This window comes from Mesoplodon mirus (genome assembly GCF_964341445.2).
Source record: "Mesoplodon mirus genome assembly, chromosome: 1".
Lineage (NCBI taxonomy): Eukaryota > Metazoa > Chordata > Mammalia > Artiodactyla > Ziphiidae > Mesoplodon > Mesoplodon mirus.
Window position 1 is genome coordinate 227444858 of NC_138976.1, and position 21917 is coordinate 227466774.

Consider the following 21917-nt stretch of genomic DNA (forward strand, 5'->3'; position numbering starts at 1 on the left):
CTGCTGAGCGACTGATGACTTTTCAGCAGAGGACAATGACCAAACACTCTGAAATGACCGTCAGCTCCAAAACTCAGACGCTCTAGTAGGAAAGGGTACCAAAACTCCCCCTTCATCCCCATGTCAGAGCTCTGGATGGGTGGGAAGCTCACCCTGGAGAGAAAGAAAGAGTCAAGGTCTCCCTGACACTGTCACTGGGGTGGGACGTAACGAGGTACCTGCGGTGCCTCCATGCACATAGCCAGCCTCCAGGGACTTACTGTGAACTCCCCGTTGGGGGTGGAGAGCTGTGCGAAAACAAATCAAGCAGCCGGGGTTATACTTTTACCAGGCAAACCCTGTCCTTTTGTAACGTGGTGGGCGGGGTGTGTGGGAAGATGAAGCTATGTTCGTGGGAGGGACCTCAGTAAACACACGGGGTCTCGGCAGTACAGGAACGTCCCCCCTGGGGACGGGAGCCACCCCCGCAGGCTGCTGAGGAGGGGGGTTCGAGGTTGCTGCTATCCTGCTAACGGTGGCCCAGAGCAGCAGATGACCTCCATGTCCAGTTTCTGGAGGCACCCCTCTAAACTGCTGTGCGAACTGGGGTGACCTAAGTTACCCCAATAGCTCCAGTAACTCCCATTTGGCTAAATACGTCTCCTGTGGTCAGCCAGGACCTTGAACAAAAATCGGCTGTGCCCCCATCATTGAGAAAATCCCAAAGTGCAGAGAGAGAGAGAGTGTGTGTGTGTGTGTGTGTGTGTGTGTGTGTGTGTGTGTGTGTGTGTGTGTGTGTGTGTGTGTGTTTAGGAGAGAGAAGAAAAGAAACTAAGTATCAGAACACGATTTATTTTTAAAGTTCATGTGGAAAACTTCTGAACTCACAAAAAGTGGCTCCCAAGAGTAAAAACTTTCAGGCCAGTTAGAAAGCAATACTTTTTGGATGCAAAAGCAGCAGCCATGTCCACTGTGGGTCACCTAAAACCAATTTCAAATGTGCTTCCTGCAGATTAGCTCTACCGCTGCCGAACTGCCGTCTGAAAAATGAGACGTGCTTTGGGTAATCCAAGAGAGAAAACGAGTGCATGTCAACGGTCGTGACCCGTGTCGTCTGGATGGCGTCGTATAGAACCAGCGCTCACTGTGCTAACAGAAACTAGGACGCGGCACTGAAGTTCATGCGCACATACGTGGTTCACATACACGTGTGTGTACATGATTTACAGACAATTCTAATCATTTGCTTTAACCTCTTACGAGCGGCTCCTTACATTTAGTCAGTGTTCACTGAAACCCATGGGTCACAATGTATAGGAAGTGAAATTAGAAAAGAACCCTATAGCCTATTTTGAAAATAGCAACCATCTGATAAATTATATTACTATATTCTACACAAAGGTATCAAAGAGAACCCTTAACACAGACGGAGAATGAAAAAAGCTCACGACCATAACTACCTTAAATAAAATTAAATATCAGTATTCTGGTATCAGGTAAGAAGAGAATGACCTAGTGTATAAGGCAGGAAAGTCAGTGTATAGTATCTTTAAAAAAAGACCTCAGTTTCTCACAGACAAGCTTAACAAAGTTATTAACAATCGTATTAACATTTGCGTAGCTCTTAGAGTTTTTGAAGCACTTTAACATCTATTATTGCGCTCTGTCAATGCAACGGAGATAGCTTTCTACAAAACAGAAATGCGATAGGAGTGTAGGCAGGAGGAAAGGTTAAACAGTAGAAGCAGATGAATTTGTTCAACAAGTCAAAATAGTTAATTCATTTGTTTGAAACAAAATAGCTTGGATTATATACCCCTGATTGTCTGCCTTCTTGGGCAGAAAAAGGGCAAGAATAATTTCCATATATTTGCATCCGCCGTTAGTTTGCAGTAAAGGAAATAAAATCCTACGCTTTATTAGAAGAAAATCTAACGTAACCACAAACAGCACTTCCCACAAATGGGCTCAGCACGGGGGAGGGGGGACTCGCCCAGGGGCCGAGGTCTAGGGCACAGGTGCTCTGGGCAGAGCAGCTTGTTCTGATCCTCCCCCCTCCTTGGTCAGTGGTGGCCTTCTCCCTGTTTCTGAGCTTCAAAGCCTTGTACTGATGTCTGATCCCTCCTTCCCCTCCATCAGCTGCCAGCGCCTCCTGTTCTAACTCTTGTTCTCCCCCTGAGTCTCCTTCGTCTGGTTCTGGGGCCTTCACTCAGGCTCCTACTGTGATGCTACGGACCCTCTACCAGGTCAGGCCCCCACCCCCCGCCCGCTCCGGACACCCCAGCAGCCTGACACTCCTCAAGTGCTCTCGGTACCCTTTCTGTGGGTCTTCCCCGCACCGCATTCAGTGCAGACCATGAAGCGCGGCACTGGGGGCCTGCAAACGCCACCCTCTGTGTCCTACCAGCTGTGTCTCTATGTCTCTGCGCTCACCGCCCCATCCACGTAAGCCACGGCACCGGATTTCCTCCCGGTCCACGCCTACCGTCCCGCCCTCTAGACCTGTAACCTCCTCCTGGGAAACCTCCGCATCGACGGGCCCGTCCCTAGTGCTCCCCCCCGTAAATCCTTTCCTGACTTCCCTGTAACTCAGCGCGGCCCCCTCTCCTTCCTCAGGCTCTTACGTCACGGTAACCTTTCCCTTCTCCCCAGGGGTAGATGGCGAGCCCCTCGAAGGCAGGGCCTGTACTTTCTTATTGCTGCATCCCTGATGGGCTAGCACAGTGCCTCGTTTACCGGAGATACTCGATCTCCGTTGAGCTGTGCAGAAAATCATGTATGTTTTTTTATATAGAAAACAAGTGTGCAGGCGGGTGAGGTCACTCTTGGCTCAAGCCTTCAGAAAAGAAGGAGGCCTCCAAACACTGCCACTCACCCTCCTAATGAGCCATCAACAGCCAGTAAATGACACAGCCAGGGGATGTGATTCAAAGCTGCAACAGACGTGAGCCTGAGTCACACTGGCAGCTGGGCAGTTCGGTCCTGCTTTTCATCCGAAAAGACGGAGGGAACGGCCACAAGAATGAGCGAGTGAACCAGGGGCAGATGTTGTAACTGGCCAAACAGCTCAAGGCTGGGTTTCCAAGCGTGGCAGGTGGTCACTATGCGTGACAGCGGCAAGAGAGCAGGCTAATCAGGCCGAGATGCCACAGCTGCGGAGGTTCAAGCCCTGGGCAGTATGTTCTCCATGGGGACCCAGTGTGAGGGAGGGCGTGTGTGTGAGGTGGGCCCGTGGGATGCTTTCACTTTGCTGGTAGAGCAGAAAAGTGCTAATATGCACATCAGATACTACGTGAAACTTAGCAGTGCTTTATTTGCTGTTGACCTTTTTCTTTTGGAGAAAACTCTTAAGATTGACCACATTCTAAATTATGAATAACTCAACTTAGAAATTATTTACGAGTCTACACTGAATTTTACAGGGTTCAAACAGGAAAGAAGCCTATCCCATTTTTTAAAAAGGGTGAGAAAGAATCAAATTTAAAAAATAGTCTGGATTCAGTTTTAAAATCTTCTGGGAGTATGTTTGCATATTTTGAGTATAAACAAAAGTTTTCTCGCTAGCATAGAATTTTAGAAAGGGGTTTAGAATCATTTGCTAAGATAGCCTCGGTCCTTTCATCTGACTGGGGACACGATCCTTGCAGGAACATGCGATAATCTTATTTCTAAGCGCTGCTCCAGTTATGCCAGAGAAAAGAACAAAGAAATGATCAGCCTATGGAAAGGCATGGCAGGAGGAAGAAGGAAGATTAGAGGAAAGAAGAAGAGAAGGAGGGCGACGGGCTGCGGGGGAGGCAGTTAGGAAAGACGGCGAAAGGCAGGAGGAAAGACGACTACAGGAGAGCAAGACCCAGAGAGACGGGAGCTTCAGAGGCGCCTGGTGTGTCTGAAATCATCAAAGGGGACGCAGGCTTTGCCATCAAGGGAGACGCAAGGAGATGCAGGATGATGCCGACACGGCAGTGTGTGGGGGGGGGGGGAATCCACATCTTCCCCAAAGCCATAGAGGACCTCAAAGCTGCACAGTTACAGAAACATTCAAGGTTAGACAAACTGTGACCTGAAGAGAGTGCCACAGCAGTTAAAAAAGAAACAGCCACTAATACTTAAGTTTCTGACCCCCAGGCGTGTGGTACGACTTTCAGTCTATTATGTCCTTTAATCCCAATGCCAATCCAGGGGGAAGGCATTGGTAGACCCACGTGATGGATCAGGTAACTGACAGGGAGGGGAAGGCGCTGGTCTGAGACCTCGCGTCTGGTAATGGAGCTGACTGAGGTCTGACCCCAGCAGACTCCTCCATTCACTCCTTCATTCACGCTTTCAACAGATGTTCACCACTGGGTACGGCCAAGCTCCTGGGTGGCACTTACTGGAAGGAGCTGGTGAAGAAAACAGACAAATTCCTCGCTCTCGGGACCTTATCATCTAGTAAGAAAGACAGTCAATAAACAGCTAAATTAACCAATGTCTAATTGTAAAATTTGAGAGATACTAGGAATGAAACGGCTAGAGAGGAGTAATGGAAAATAAAGCAGGCCAGGGAGTCTGACGGAGCCTGAGGGTTGGGAAGGGGCCACAGAGGAAAGAAAAAGCCCACAGAGGTGAGGGAGCCAGGGGCGGGGGACGTGCAAACGCCCCAGGAGAAGGCGCGCGGCCAGAGCGAGGTGGGCAGGCCCGGACCGTTTTATTCTAGGTGCTCTGGGAAGGCAAAGAATGATGTTACCCGGGCTAGGTGTGAACAGGCAGGAGGCGCTGGCGGGGTTCTAGGAGAGATGACAGTGGCGTGGCCGTGGCTGGTGACAGGGGAGGTGGAAGGGTGGACTGGAGACGGAGTGTGGGGGCAGGAAGAAGAGGCCTGGGGGGCAGAAAGGATGTGAGGGGCACAGGAGGTGGAGCCACTGAGGACCACGCTAGTCCTGGGCGCTGCTCTGCTGTGTTTGCACGTGTGCCTTTGATTTTCTTGGCATGTTTCTTTCTGCCTTTTTAAAAATTATAGTTGATTTACACTGTTTCAGGTGTACAGCGAAGTGATTCACTCACATATGTACATATAGATGTACATATGAATATATCTATTCTTTTTCAGATTCTCTTCCATTATAGGTTATTTCAAGATACTGAGTATAGTTCCCTGTGCTATACAGTAGGTCCTTGCTGGTTTTCTATTGAGATTTTACATCTTAGCACATTTCTTATACCGAAGAGTGAGCTAGATTTTAAACTGATTTTAAAACTGGTGTTTTACATGCGTATCTTTTATAAGTGATTCGTGTGCTAAAATCTCCGCTTCCACACTGAGCTCCCCCTGGGATGGCCACCCTGCCCTGGTCCACGCTGTCCAGGAAGGGGTGGGGCAGAGGAAGGAGAAGGCCTTCCTAACCGGGCCACCTGGGGTCGGACCACAGCTCTGCCATCCTGCTGGGCAGCTACAGGGAAGTCACAGCGCTAAGCCTCAGACGTCACATCCACACGTGGCAACTCTCCCACAGTTTGCTTGTGAGAATCAAATAAGATCACTTGCAGGAAGCCCTGGCCTGTAGCAGAAGGTCAGTGTTAGACTCTCCCCCTCCCTTCCTTCCCCATCACGGTGAGGAGAAGGCCATCGAGAGGTCCTCCGAGAACCCCCCTGTGACAGACGCACGGTCTGAGCCTGTCTTGGGTAACCGGGATGCACTCCAGGGAGGTCCGCAGATCCCGTTTGGGGTCCTGAAGCGTCCATGCACGGCAATTCTCGCTCTGTGACAACCACCTCAGCCCCTGCCCAGGGCAGCCAGATAAAATACAGGATGCACAGTGAAATTTGGATTTCAGAGAAACCACAGGTATTTTTAATGTATAAGTATATTCCAAACATTATTTGGGACATACTTATACTAAACATTTTCTATGGTTTAACTGAAAGTAAATTTGACTGAGCAACTGCTACTTTTTTTTCTTTCTAAATATGGCAAATCTGCAACCAGGCAAATCTCTACACTGATCAAGAATAACTGCCCCCACACTCTCCCTTCACAGTCCCCCAAGATGCTCCAATGCTTCTCTGTACTAGAGGTTATGTCCCTCACCACCCTGGTTCTCTACTGCTTCTCTTTCTTTCTTCTCTGCATATTTCAGGCACCCCCCTCTCACTCCTATCAAATCAATATAGGAAGGTCCAAAGTCTCTGGAGCAGCCCTCTGGTAGGTCCAGAATTTGACTGAAGAGTCATAAAGGATGCTGCTGTGGGGACCGTGTGTGTGCGTGCGCCTGCTGTGTTCACTTCTTAAAACGAGGGCTGCGTTAACCACGCATCACAGGGGATACGTCTGGGAAGTTTTCTAGTAGCAGTGAATTAAACTTGCATCCACACAATGGAAGCTAATGGAAGCTGCTTAGACCCTCTGAGTAGAATCAGTTACTGAATAAACTGAAAGAGAAAAAGCTTTGAGTTCATTCAATAATCACCATTATCAAAAGTCAAGAGTTGGAAACCCTTTGTTTTATATCACACTACGCGAAAAGCACTTGAACGTGAGGGCTACGGTTTCATCTGTCTGAAGGCGCCTTTTATACAGTACATACTCGGGAGCTTCCGTTCCCAGTTTCAGTGCTGAGGGTAAAAACGGAAGAAGGCAAACAACCAGTTAGTTCCAGAAGCATCCCGAGCAGCATTCCTGTTTACCGTCCCACAGCAAGACAAGGAGCTTGGTCCAGGAGGAAAAACAACACACCAAGAGAGAAAGCTCTGTTATTCAAACATCGTCAGGTGAACTTAAAGCACTTCCTATCAATAGTTACTTCACAGCCTGGTACAAGCTCGTTTTCTCTCTGTGGACTGGGAACAGAAAGTTCAGACCGGTGCTCGTCCGGGGACAACACTTTGAGCAGCACTGGCAGAGGAGACCCCAGAATTTTATACGCCACACATGGGGAGATCGCCCCCGTCTGGCCACTTCGTGGACCAAAGACCCTCTTATTCCCTTGCAGTGAAGGCACAAATATGTTCTGCACTCTAACCATCTAAGTCTAGGTATCCATGGAAACGCGCGCCCAGGTCAGAAAGGGGAGGGGTTGTGCTTACTCTTCTTGTCGTAAGTCACTGACGCTGCGGTCCAGGGAGATCATGTCACTCGCCACCATGTTAAATCCAAACTCTTTAATGCTGGCTTGAACTGCATGTTTGAATTCTGGTCCCAAAACCAACGGCTTGGCTTTCTCTCCAGGGCCACCAACCACTCCGTGAGGCTCGGGCTCTTTGGGTTCAAAGTTACCGAGGACCCCTGGGCGGAGCACAGGATCACGGTACGTGAAAGTCTGAGGCTTAAATGTGAGATACTGCCTCTGCATTATGTCTTTCTGGTTATCTCCTCCAGCATGGCGCTCTTGTTCATGTTTGGCCTTGTTTTTTCTTCTAATAGACTCTAAGTCCACTTCTACTCCTTCAACATGAGGCCAGGGCACCACGGGTTTGAATCTGTCATCCCCAGGAGCTAGTCCATTGCCCCCTCGGTCAGGCATGGGGTTATTAACAGCTCTGTCTTCCTACACAAAAGGGAGGGGGATATACAGTGAGTACATGAAGGCAACCACAACAGAGTTTATGACACCAATGTTCATGTTTTCAAAATAGCTGAGGCAACAATCAAATGGTTTGAAATATGAAACGGAAGCAGGCCATGAATCAGGGCCCCCATTAGAAGGTACCTTTCCCGGGGGAACCAAGAAGAGACTACTTCCTTGCCTAACCGTTCCCAAACAAAGGGTTGGATGCATTTTTTTTACTTCTCCCCTTATAAACATGACTCTCTATCAAAGACCCCTTAATAAAGCATATTGTTGTTTTCTTTCTTTTTCCCTAATTTTTTGGCTGCGCCATGCAGCATGTGGGATCTTAGTCCCCCCACCAGGGATCGAACCCATGGCCCTTGCAGTGGAACCACGGAGTCTTAACCGCTGGACCGCCAGGGAAGTCCCAAAGCACACTGTCACAGGTCAGAGCAATGAGGTTCTAGGACCTGTGAGTAAAGCAGGCACTTAACGGGTCCTGCTGTACAGTGTGGTTTTCCCAGTTGTCTGGTGTACGAGGAATATGATGTTTTGTCGGTCACACAGCCACATGGTGGCAGTGGTGTAAGGCATCACCCACCCCGAGGCTGGCTTCGTGCTCCAAATGCCAGAGGAGCAGGGCTGGGATATGCACTCAACAGCCCCCATTAGGTATTTCCTGCTCAGTGAACGTTTAGCTGAGTTCCAAACTATAAAAAAAAAAAAAAGCTCTAGTGACTGTAACCAAGTCAGCTGGGGCTTTTAAACCACACCCAGTACCTAAGTGGGCCACGTTCCAGAGGCGTCCCAAGGAAGCACAGACTCTGTGTGTACAGGTATTCTGGGAGGGGTGTCTCCCTTTCCTCACCCCCTGCACAGATCTTCCCGTCAGAAGTCCTGAGTGCAGGGTGTCCCTGGTGGCGCAGTGGTTAAGAATCCTCCTGCCCATGCAGGGGACAAGGGTTCGAGCCCTGGCCCGGGAAGATCCCACATGCCGGGGAGCAACGAAGCCTGTGCGCCACAACTACTCAGCCCGCGTGCCACGACTACTGAGCCTGCGCTCCAGAGCCCGTGAGCCACAACTACTGAAGCCCGTGTGCCGCAACTGCTGAGCCCACGGGCCACAACTACTGAGCCTGCACTCCAGAGCCTGCGAGCCACAACTACTGAAGCCCGTGTGCCGCAACTACTGAGCCCACGGGCCACAACTACTGAGCCTGCACTCCAGAGCCTGCGAGCCACAACTACTGAAGCCCGTGCGCCTAGAGCCCGTGCTCTGCGACAACAGAAGCCACCGCAATGAGAAGCCTTCGCACCGCAACGAAGAGTAGCCCCCGCTCGCTGAAACTAGAGAAAGCCCACGCACAGCAACGAAGACCCAATGCAGCCAAAAATAAACAAACAAACAAACAAACATTAAAAAAAAAGAAATCCTGAGTGCTTTTGTTTCTGGGGTGTCACATGTGAAGTTTTTCCTGAATCCATGCACAGAGCCTCGTTTCTCAACATCAGCATCACCTCCGTGGCTTAAGTATACTGATGTCCGCGTCCCACCCCTCAGACACTGTGATTTAATTGCTTGGGGCATCAGAATTTTAAAAGCTCCCCAGGTGATTTCAATATGCATCAGGCTTGAGCTCCTCTGGCTTAAAGGGAGCACCTCCAGCTATAACCAGCGGAGGACGCTAGAGAGTGTGTGCAGCTGGGCTGGGGCGAGGTGAAGAGGTCAGAACCAGAACCGCAGACGGCCGGCTGGTCTGCCACCCCCCTCACGCCAAGATCCCCCGGTTCCTTAAGAGATTCATGAAAGAATTAGTACCCTCCCACTGACATGTTTCTACAGTGTTAGAGCTGTCTTGAAAAATGAAGTTAAAAACTTTAAAGAGTACAGAAGTAAGGCTCCAGGTGTGATGCTGATGTGCAGGTTGCTGTCTACCAGTAGTTTATCTAGAGACAAAGGTCTCTTTGGAAAGTCAGCTAATTCAAATGTGAATTCAGTCGATGTTGAAGTTTTGGTAACGGCTAGCTAAGGATTGACTTGAGAGAGTTCAAAAAGGAATTTAACAAGTTTATCTCTTTGTTTAGGTAATACTATAAGCATGTGATACAAAATTCAAAGGATCGCAAAGGGCATACAGTGAAAGGCAAGTTTTCCTACCTTCCCTTCCGCAGAGGTGCTCACAGCCAGCACTTCCTTGTGAATCTTCCTAGAGATATTACATGCAGGTATGAACATACATGTGTATGTATGACAAGAATTTTTTTCTGAACGTGGGACACAGATTTTAATTGACCGATTAATTTTAAAAGGAACCGTAAGACGTTACAACCAGTTCAAAGGTGAATCCAAAGAACAGACAAATATATAAACATCAAGAATACTGCAAAGAATTTACAAATAGAGGCAAAACTGGTAAAACTGGTCAATATCCAGAGAGCAGTAACCAAGTGCATTCCACAGTACATGGCTGCCATTTCAATGGACAAGACACCTGTGCATTACTAGCAATTTTCTATCATTTACAGGATGGTAAAACAGCTCAGAGATAATGAAAGGGTGAGACAACATAGAAAGCCGAGTTGGATAATGCACCCCATAATCTTTCTGGTCCATTTCAAAGTTTCTCCACAATTTTCCTCCTGTAGCACAAAACTAAACATAAGATGCAGCACTTCGCTTAACCATCTAATGTGATGCCTTTGCCCAGGTACAGGTGGATAAGCCTTCTGGATCAGGTCTCTGACCACCGCACCCCTGAGTCGAGTAGCAGGGACGTAGCTGAAGCCTAACCTGTGAGCTCTAAGGGTCAGAGTAGGGCTCGTCTGGAGGCAGGAAGAAGCCTTGCCCGAGATCCGTGTCCCGAAGCACTGAGGGCTCTGGTGGGAATTAACCCATCCTGAGGAGAGGAAGCCAAGTACGCCTCTGTCACAAGGAGGTAGGCGCGGAGGCTGGCGGTGATTCCGGCAATGGGAGAGTGTCCTTTTCTCCACTTATCTCCTGGCTCTTTCCAAAATCATACTATAAGACCGCAGTGTTGTAATAAACAAATTAAAATAGAGAGGTCATTATAAAACTCTCAGATACTGGACTCAAGTTGTTGATGTTGAACAAAGTACCCCACAAAAAAGGAGGAAGACATGGTCCCCCCACTTCAACTTTTCACATCAAGGCTCCAGTGAACCAGTAACGGGGTAGGTAAAGAACGAGGGGAGGGGAAAAGGGACAGAAAAGTACACTGAACAGGTCACCGAAGGTCAACAGAGCATCCTCTGTAGTGCTTAATATTCCACTGGGGGAAAACGGCTTACTGGAAGAATGCGCACCATGAGAGGACGTGAGATCAGGTCCCCGAGTCGTGAGAGACGTGCTGTGGTTTAGGTGCGTGGGGTCTGATGTGAGACTCGCAAACTTAAACGTTTCTCAAACTCCCCCACCTCAACAAGAGAACGTTTAATGGATTCGACCTCCGTGCTCATCTTCCTCCAAAAATTGTTTTGATCTTCCCTTTGTCTAACCTTTGACTCTGTTTGGCCGCGAGGCTCGTGGGATCTTAGTTTCCAGATCAGGGATCGAACCCAGGCCCTCTGCAGTGAGAGCTCAGAGTCCTAACCACTGGACCACCCGGGAGCCCCCTAACCTTTGCTCCTTGGTGTTCTCTGTAGATCTGTTAGGGGCCTGCCTGTCACTCCTCCTCACTCTGGCGTCTCCTCTCCCGAGTGAGGTGCAGGTTCATTTGGTCTTTCCTACCCCCGTTTCCTCAGCCCACATCTCACTTCTCATCTCCGGGCCCACAGTCAACTGCTTCCTCGACATTTCTGCTTGAATCAACCTGGCACCTAAACTGAAAAGACCCCAGAATGAACTTACCATTTACCCCACGTCGCACACCCGTTTCCATTACTGTCCTCCCCACCTCGGGGACGGGAACCACTGCCCACTCGGCTGATCAAACACCAATCCTCCGTTTCATCCCCAGCCTCTTGTTCTGACAGCCTATCAACCCCTGACTCCTGTCAATCCTACTGCCTTGTGTAGCCCGAGTCCGGGCACTTTCTCCATACCCTCACTGCTGTGAAAGAAGATTCGTATTCTACGGCAAGACAAGAAAAATTTCAACACAGCAGTTCTTCTCTGCCCCTTGGCCTCCTCTCTCCCCCACTGTGCGCTGTGTGTCTGCACTATACATCAACCCAACCCCCCATCGGCAGAAATACCTGCTCAGCCATCAGGAGCAGCATTCTCCCAGCATCAGCGAGACAACTCCTTACAAGATAACATTCCTTCTTGAGCTTGTAAGGGCTCACGTGACCCACCACGATGCCCCTTAGATCTGGATCATGTAAACTGTTAATAATACGGCATTGGATGTACAGCCCTCTGTCTCAAAACACTTATACACCTGTGCCTTGACTTCTAACAGGCAGGACAGTGCTCAGAGCTTTCTCAGATGCTCTTCCTGGGTTATAATCCTCAAATTTGGCTCAAACATTTTTTCCATTTCTTTCTTAGATTGATTAATTTTTTGCCAACACTGCCAAGGCCACTCTGCCCTCTTAACAGGATGACTAGAACAGGAAGAACAGTGACGACTGCAAACACTGTGTTCTAAGTGCTTCAGGCACATTAACCTATTCAATGCCGAGAGTTAGGTTCTGTGATTACCACCCCCACTGCACAGACAGGAGAGCCAGCAGAGAAGTGACCTGATGTCGGGATCAGTACAAGGCAAGGCTGAAACGTGCATCCAGGCAGAGCCCACGCGCCTGAACCCCGGGCGTTAGTGCTTCTCCTTCCAACACGTGCACTCACTGTCTCTCGTCAGTACTGTTCTGCACAGCAGCAGGTGTGACTTCCCTGAAATTCAAGTATGAACACGTCCCTTCCCCTGCTTCCAGGCTCCACGCCGGCCCTCTTCCCTCAGGAGAGCAGACACTCTTCCCAGAGCTTTTCTGGCTCCAGCCTGCACTCATCTCTCCACCTCACCCCCTGGGGCAGGAGCAGGAAACCCTCCAGGCTTTTTAGACCTCAGGGTCTCTGCTGCAGTTACTCAAGATGCCATTATAGTGCCCAGAGCACGTAACCGAATGGGTACAGCTGTGTTCCCACAAAACCTGGTTTACAAAGACAGGCTAATGGGGATGGATTTGCCCCCAATCCCTGCAGTAGACTGGAAGCTCCGTGGAAGGGGAGGGACCACGTCCATGGGATGTACCACTGCACCCCAGTGCACGCAATCCAAAGTATTTACTGAATAAATGCACGAATCCTATAATATCTGCCTGACTTATGAGAGAGAGTCTGAGAGGGAAAGGGCGAACACGGACAGGGAAAGAGGGGCTTGATCAGACAGAAGCTTCCTAGCGACACTTCATATTCTCTGCAGAGAGGAGGACCTGACTTTATATTCTGTGCACAGTGCCGTATTCTTAATAACGCTGCATAATAGACACCAGAAAAATTGAATTTGCTCACTTCTCAAAGCCTCCATGTCATTAAATCTGAAGGCAAAACCAAATACGAGAATTGTCTGCCTAACCCCAAGTCAATTAAGAATAATCACGTCAAATCGTCATGTTATATGATTCAAAGGATGACTGTAAAGCAGTACAACACTCAACTCCCCGGAGAGGGAGAACTACACGCTCCTTCTTCCTGGGAGGGAATGAGAGTCAGCAGCTGCCTTTGTGATTTGCTGGTGTGAAGATACCTTCATAAGCACGAGCTGATTTCCTTAACAGTCAAAATCCATGGATCACTATTGATTAGAAATGGGAAACAGAATCGGGAGATCATCTTCTAAGATCAGCATGTCTGTAAAGGTGGAAATGTACTGAAAAACAGAATCACGAATCACCAGATAGAAATACAGGATTAACAGGAATCAGGTCAGACGACTCACTTTCCATCTTACAATTTACCAAGTTCCCCCTGGACCCCAAATCACCCTCACGCAGGTATCTTTCCAAGATGGTCATGCCTCGGTAGAAATGATACGAATACAGAGGAATTTAGAGCAAAGGAAAGGAACACAGGCTTGGATCTGAAATTCGAGGTGAGCCTAGAAAGCTAAGCTCGTAATGAAGAGCTTCTGCAGCCACCAGATCTCTTGAGAAATCAGCTTTGCTTTGGGACGTGGCCGCCACTAACAACTGCTCGCGATTTGGTGGTCATTCTGCCTGAGCCACAGTTTACAACAGGTCAAACTTAAATCTACAGTTTCAAGACCCTCTTGATAAATTAGAAAAATCCTATAGGCATCCCTTCTCCAGCTGCACTCACTCACTCACTCACCTACCTAGGAGGCGCAGAAGACAGCAGGGAGGGAGGGGTGAGAATAGTCAACGAAGTTCAGAAGAAAGGGGGTGAGCCTGTGGGCGCGGTGTCCCCAGACTCTCCCCAGCGTGCGGCAGGACGTAGGCATGGGTGGGGTGCTCCAGCCTCAGCACCCGGTTTCTCTCTGGTTACTACAGCTGGATTCTGAGCTGGCCCAGCCCCTGCTGACATCCTGTGCTCAGGAAGACCACCCACTCTGGCTCCTTTCAGAGGCCTAAGAGTTGACCACACTGCCCTGGGCGTCGGTGGCCCTTCTGGGGCATGGTGGGTGGGGAGAGGGGAGTGTCAAGTAATCTGTCTGCTTCATCAGGGCTTGAAATGGATACACTCAAGATGAAACAGAGGGCTCACCCATCCTTGAATCCGTAGGACGTCCTCCCTTATGGAAAAGGACCCTATTCAAGTACATTTTAAGACCAATGGCAATGCCTCTGTTAGCAGTTGTGGCAGAACTGGAAATGGAGGAGCGTCCGGCTTATCAGTGAGAAAAAGCATTACATTCCGATAGAATGATCATCTCTGCCCAAAGAAACGCACTGACTCGGTAGGGATGCCAAGCACCAGGCCAGGATATAAACCAAAAGGGAACAGCACGGAGAAAGCAGCACAGCTGAGATCACAGTAACTGCTCCACCAAGAGGAACTCAGGTCAGCAACCCTAACACCACAGGGTAGACCTGGGCAGGTAACCAGCAGTCACAGGCCACTACACAGTAAGCCAGGGGGACCGAGACTTACTCTAGGGATAGTGCATCCTGGACTGTCTGGAGCTCCTGTTACATCAGAGCTGCTGATATTGGCAGCCAGTCACCAATGGGAAAGGCAACGCTGCACTTCAACCACCTAGCAGGTTCAGAGTCAATTAAATGCCACTCCTCCTTAATCAAATGAGCAATATGTGATATGCAGTATATAATATAGATCTGTCCTGTATTTTGTAATACTGAAGTTAATAGGTGTCCTCTGGACTTCCTGGTGGTCCAGTGGTGAAGAATCCACCTTCCAATGCAGGGGGATGTGGGTCGGATCCCTGGTCGGGGAACTAAGATCCCACATGCCACAGGGCAACTAAGCCCGCGCACCACAAATACTGAGCCTGCGCACCAAAACTAGAGAGCCCGCGTGGTGCCGCAACGAAGAGCTCACGTGCCCTGGAGCCCGCGTGACACAACTACAGAGAGATAACCTGCAGGCCACAACTTGAGAGAAGCCCACGCACCTCAATGAAGAGCCCGCGCACTGCAATGAAAGATCCTGCATGCTGCAACGAGGACCCCCCCGCCTGTCATAACTAAGACCCCATGCAGCCAAAAAATAATAATAAATTAATTAAATAAACAAATATTTAAAAATATAGGAGTCCTCCTAAAAAGTGGCTATATCACATTTTTGAACATTTACTCATGTTAATAAAAGGAGATTTCCATTATAAAAGAGCCTCCTGATAAATCTCATAGTTGTGCGGCTAGTCGAGATTTGTAGATTTGTATTTTTGTGCATATCACATGGTATTCTTTAAAGAAGTGTCCATCTGCACTGGCACAATGATTTTCTGAAGATAAATTTGCGATCTGCCTGACTTATATAATGAGAAACTTTCAGTTTGTCTGTAAAATACTACATAGTCAGTAGAAAAGTATTAACTATTATTTTGGGGCAACCAACTACGTGAGTTATGGAAGACAGCCTCGTGGAGGTTATCTAAAACTAGCTACATTTTCTGATGCCTGGAGCAGGCTCTCAGTTGATGCTGTCTAGCATCCTTTAGTCCACTCCCTCTGGAAGCTGCAAGTTCCCTTTTTAAGCAGAAGGCAAAGGCAAGCACTTCATCCCAGCTGTTTCTAATCCACTCAAGGCTTTTCCTCCAGGTCAATGATGAAATCTGGACGCTGAGAGTGGGAAACACTGACCCCTTCCAGCGTTTAACATCATCCAAGAAACAAGAGTTAAGCAGCTTTCTCCCCACCACTATTTGTAAAAACATTGCAAAGTCAGTTTTGTTATGTTCCACCTTTGGATAATAATTATGCACTGACAGTATCCCAAGTTATAAATTAGCCAGTGTCCAATTTCCATCGTTTTCTCTGGTTCAAGTAAATACTTCAGTACGTTTCTAATATTTAACATCACTCATACCATTGGACACTGTATGTGGGTACACTTTTCTTCTTGTGTTTGTGGGTACACTTTTCTTCTTGTGTTTGTGGGGGCACCTCTTCATTCAGGGTTTAGGAAAATCACTCTTTAACCGGCAAGAAATATTACCTTTATCTCACCAGAGCCCAAACTTAATGGACAAGTAAGAATTTCGTTACAGGATATACATTTACTTAAACTGTTTCACAGATGAGAGGCAATACTAAAAAGAAAGACTTCTGAAATGTTAAAAAAAAATTCTCATTTTTAAGTTTGATCTCTTTCAACTCTAGATTACTCCAGTGATTAGGTAGAGTTTAAAAGTGGTTGACTGACACACACACACACACACACACACACACACACACACACACACACACACACACACACACACACACACACACGCTTCCCTGGTGGCGCAGTGGTTGAGAGTCCGCCTGCCGATGCAGGGGACACGGGTTCGTGCCCTGGTCTGGGAAGATCCCACATGCTGTGAAGCGGCTGGGCCCGTGAGCCATGGCCGCTGAGCCTGTGTGTCTGGAGCCTGTGCTCCGCAACGGGAGAGGCCACAACAGTGAGAGGCCCGCGTACCGGAAAAAAAAAAAAAAAAAAAAAAAGTGGTTGACAGTGGTATTAGTAAGCGTGGGTAATGAAATCCATCACATTTCCTCAGAAGCATATGGTACACTTTAAAACAAAACTTAGTTTAACCAAACTAAAATAAGTGATCAAATTGGTTAAAATTATGATAAAATTTACTTTTTAATAACCATGTCAATGCATTGCATTTTTTAAAAGGTATCAGGGTAAACTGCAAATTCCTTAGTAATAAAAACTTTCCATTTTCAACATATAAATTCAAATTACAACTGGAAAAAGGGAGATTTCACACAAGATCCTTCTCTGCATTAACACTATAATCTCTAATGTTCTATTTTGTAAACGTGAAATTATCATTAAGCACCAGCTGTTCAAGCCAGCAGGTCTGAACACCCCCCGCCCCCATTCTCCCAGGTCCCGGATATTTGTAACACTGTTGTTCCCAAACTGCCTTAGGATCTGTTCACATGTTCCTCCCCAGTCAGACGAGGGCTCTCGGAGGACGGTTATCTGTGTGTAGACAGTAGGTACTCAATGCATGCTTCTTCATGGATTGAGCAAATGGGGTACATCTAGCTGGGGGCGTCACATCACCTATTTATTTGTTGGAATATAAACTGGCTTTGCATCCACTGTCTTATGCCATTGTTAGACTTGGTTTAAGTTAGCATTTTGAGAATCCAAATGAGATAACTGAAAACATTACTTTCCCTACAAATCTAAAATTTGAATAATCCTTTTTTTAGTTTCTCTTCTTCACATCTGAATAAATCATGTCTGCAAGTGCAAAGTGTTATTTCATGGAAAATGAGGACTTCATTTAAACACAAGAAAGTAAACCTGCTGGTGTTAGTCTGAACCTCTAGTCCAATTTATCTTGCCAATGGTCTCCTGCTAAATTTGGTCCTTGTTTTTAAAACAGAAATAAGCTAGAGATTCTAAATCAGGTCAGAAAACGACCAGATAGTACTCAAGAGGGAGTACATTAAAAGAAGAAATGGGCAGATAAAGGACCAAAATATAGGTTAACGTCTACAAATAGGAAAATAACAAACTGGTTATCCTTTTACAAAAAACTTTTATTTCTGAGACTGTTTAATGGCCCAGATCAAAGTTATTATCATAGACGACTAACCAAGAGGTCTATGAAACATGCAATGTGAACACCTTGACGAAATCCAAATAACTTTTATTTTTCATGCCTTAGCTCATTAACGGAGTCATATATATACTTTACAGGTTTAAAACAATATTTATTATTGTGAATATTTAGTATTAAATCTCTAGCTGATTCGAACTGAATTTTAAGAATCAAACATAGGTACTAAACAATTGATCAATAAATCGGGACTTCCTACGTGGTCCAGTGGTTAAGACTCCATGCTCCCAGTGCAGGGGGCATGGGTTTGATCCCTGGTCGGGGAGCTAAGATCCCGCACGGCGCGGCCAAAACAAACAAAAAACCAAAATCAATAAATCATTTTGTAGTAGATTTCAAAAGGTGACGAAGCTATATTTGCCAAAGTTTATGCCATCATTTCAGCGGTAACAGCACAGATGTCGAGACAGGGCTGTAAGAGCAAGGCACACCAATGTCACTTGAAAACCCCATCTCCCACAGGTAATGAAAGGTGGATTATAATACCTCTTAGAAATCATAAAAGGATATAGTGGGTAACTCCCTGTGTTTGGGAGCTAAGCAATTACTGAATTTTAAAAAGAAAGCTCCTAAGTGGTATTTTCATTCTGAAAAATTTTTTAAATTGTCAACATTTCATAATAAATATCCTACCACATTATTCCTACAAAATGACCTGTCTAAAAATAAGAAAAGTATTGGGGAAAGAGTGAGGAGAAAAAGATGAAAGCAAAGCAAAGAGAGAAAGATGGTAAATTAAAATCTGTGAAGATTTTTAAGCACATGAATAATTTATGTATGCATATATATTATGTATGTGATGATGGAGAGTGGTAATATACATTTAAAAGCTGAACAGCGTAGTAGGATAAGATGCAAGAAATTAACCCTGCTGAACAGACCCTTCGAAGGAACAATCGCAGCATTCTGTCAGGTGGAGACCAGAGGACCCACTGAGAGCGGAACTGGCAGAAGATGAGGCCCCGCCTGGCCCTCCTCTGCCCACCTGCCCACCCACATACTTTGGGACCTTCTCTCAGCCTGGGCCCATCAACTCCACTTTCTTACCTAGAAGAGTTGACACGTGCTCCACTCTCTTTTCCAGATCACCTTTAAAATATTTTAAGGGGCTTCCCTGGTGGCGCAGTGGTTGAGAATCTGCCTGCCGATGCAGGGGACACGGGTTCGAGCCCTGCTCTGGGAGGATCCCACATGCTGCGGAGCAACTAGGCCCATGAGCCACAACTACTGAGCCTGCGCATCTGGAGCCCGTGCTCCGCAACGAGAGAGGCCGCGATAGTGAGAGGCCTGCGCACCGCGATGAAGAGTGGCCCCTGCTTGCCACAACTGGAGAGGGCCCTCGCACAGAAACGAAGACGCAACACAGCAAAAATAAATAAATTAGTTAATAAAAACTCCTACCCCCAACATCTTCTTTAAAAAAAAAAAAAAATTTTAAAAGAGCGAGCCCTACATCCGTCCCTGGGGACCATGCTGTTAAAACTTCTTTTTTCTTTTTTAAATCCAGGCACATGCTTATTTAATCCTATCCTTTGATTCTTGTTTCCAATATAACAATACACTTCATAATCTAACACCAGTCAAAGCCAAACCGTTTAACTCTTAATTCTCCTTCACATCTGGTGAGCCCAGTGAAAGCACTAATGATTTCCAAATCTTCCTGAAAACTTTCTTGGAAATTATGTCACCAAGAGGATCATCAATAATTCTTAGGACATTAAGGAAAACATTTTACTAAGGGAGAGAAGAACGAAGTCAAACGTGGTATCTGTGTTAGGAGAGAACGGCTGTACTACCCTTCTGAAAGCTGAGAAAGCAATGTCCTATTACCTCTCCAGGGGAGAAGTTCTAGAATGAACACAGCACTCCCACCTGAAGTGCTGCTACTCTGCAGAGGGAAATGCATCAAACAGCCTTTCCTCCAGTGCTTCCTTGCTTTGCCCCGAAGTAACAGCTCATAAAAGAGCACGGCACTGTGGGGCTTTACCGCACATACACTGTGATTGGTATAAGATAATCTTCTCTTGCAAATCTGAAAAAAAAAAAACCACCTCAGGAAAGAAAATACCTCAAGATTTTCAGGGCAGATGTATCATTTTAAAGCATGGAGTAACATTTACTACCTTTACTACCCTGTGGACAAGAAATCCATTTTGGGAGGGGTGACAAGGAATTGTAACTATGTGAGAAGGAAAAATACCCTCAGAGTAGATCAGGGTTATTCATATAATAAACTTTCTGACCTTTGACTTTTCAGCTACAACAGGCCTGCTCTCAAGAGGGAACGCTTGTCCAGGGATCCTCTAGTGTATCAGGAGTGGTATTTGGCATTCAGGTTAATATTTATATGCGTCATTAAAAGGTAAAAGAACTTAAAAAAAAAAAAAGAAAGGTAAAAGAACTGTCCTTCTAGTTATCCAAGTATTTATTATAGGTCTGCTACCCGCCAGGCGCTCTCTGACGTGTTAGAAGGCGGCCCAGGCTTCTTCGCAGGGGAAGGGAAGCCGGACGCGGCATGACCTGGGTTTGCAAACACTCCCCATCCCAGGAGCGGCGGGAAGGATTGCGGGATGCGGGGAAGAGTGGGGCCTGGCAGCCTTTCTAGACCGAGGCAAAGGCACCAAAGCCTAAAAAACGCAGGGGCTCTTCAGGGAATGCAAATGGCCTGGTGTAAGGAGTGGAGAGGACCAGTGGGATGGCGGCAGGAGAAGAGAGGCTGGCGGTGCCTCTTAAAGGCCAAGGGGTCTGACGGCATCCTGTGAAGCGCGGGCGCCTTGCGGGGGGCAGGCCAGCGCAGGGATGAAATCTGGAGCGAGGACTCTGATGGAGCAGATGAATGCGGACAGGGGCCCAGATGTTTTCAGTGTAAGAAACCAGTTTAGAAATAAAATGCTGGGAAAGGCAATGCAGGAGAGAATTTCAAGAAAGGAGTCCTCAACAGGGCCAAACACTAGGCGTGTTGTTAAACTAACGAGAACCCCAAGGCCTGAGGGGTGGCTCGGCCCTGCAGCAGGACCCACTCACCAGCTTCAGGACACACAATGACACTGGCTGAGGCCCAGGAGCCTGGGTCCCGAGGCCTCGGGGCTCCCAGGGTTGTCTCCTCCCCACGCGCAGATGGAGAGAGCCCACTGTTTTGTCATCCCAGTGCTGGGGGCCCCCTGTGGTCCTCGTGTTCTGCCCTAGACATTTCTCTGAAGCGTCCGGCTGATGGGCTGTCGAGTACGTGCTGAGCCCCTACTCTGCCGGCCTCGGGGACACAGCGGTGCAAACGCACCCCTGCTACTGGGGAGCCCTCCGTCCAGGGGGAGACGGGCAATCAAGTCACCACACAGGTGAGGTGCCATGTGAGGGCTGGTCTAGCCTGGGAAGTTAGGGGAGGCTCCCTGAGAAGGAGGGCTTATGCAGGACGAGGTGGAGAGAGGAGGGGAGGGTCCTGCAGAGCTCCCCAGGGACGCACGTGGCTCCAGCACAAAGAGCGGGGGGAGGGATGGTTATCTGTGTGTAGACGGTAGGTACTCAGGGCATCTTTCTAGAGCACCACACAAGTGATCTGAGCGACTTCTCGGCTCCGTGGGAAGCAGGGCCACAGCTGCTGGTGAGGAAGGGGAAGCACCTTGACACCGCGGGGAGAAGCCGGTCCGTCGGGGACGCTGCTCTGACACACCCCAACCAACCTCGGCCGGTCACCCGCGAGCGCCAAGTCTGACGGCCCTTCGCGACGAACGGAAGATGCTGGCAAATAATCCGCGTGGTACTTGGGACAGTCAAGTCTCCCCAGATACTTTGGTTCTATTTGCCAAAACCTTCTGATGGCCCGAAGTCATTCAGGTGAAAAGAAGGAAATTTCCTCCCTTTACTTGGTGCTTCGAAGGTGAGCAAGACATTTATCTTGGTATCTGTGAATGAAGGAAAGGAGGTACGAGAGGAAGACAGCGGCCAAGTGTCAGAAAAAGCACAGCCCAAGGCAGCAAAGTTCACACAGAGCCTCCAAAGGCTTAGAGTGAAAAAGGAATTACAAAGAAGCCACAATGGTAAACCAATTTCTCACCCAAGTGCTTTATTGAAAGCTGATTTCCAAGGTGATGACCACAAAGATGACACAGGGTGAGGAGGGGGCGGGACCCTGACATGTAACGAGCCCCTGTCTCCTGCCATCCTCGCCATCACCCTCGGAGC

At 47.9% G+C, this 21917-nt stretch overlaps 1 protein-coding gene across 5 annotated transcripts in view; it reads right to left on the minus strand.

Moving 5' to 3' along the window:
• GALNT7 (polypeptide N-acetylgalactosaminyltransferase 7) overlaps positions 1–21917 on the minus strand; it is a 116770-nt gene that overhangs the window by 49346 nt on the left and 45507 nt on the right. For 4 of the 5 annotated variants that reach the window (XM_082625158.1, XM_082625156.1, XM_082625157.1 and 1 more), the window contains exon 2: positions 7046–7506. In XM_082625158.1, the coding sequence (XP_082481284.1) occupies positions 7046–7482 (437 nt within the window). In that variant the 5' untranslated portion in view covers positions 7483–7506. Of the gene's footprint in view, positions 1–7045; positions 7507–19610; positions 19684–21917 lie in introns of those variants that run through there. The other variant, XM_082625159.1, reaches the window with a different exon arrangement.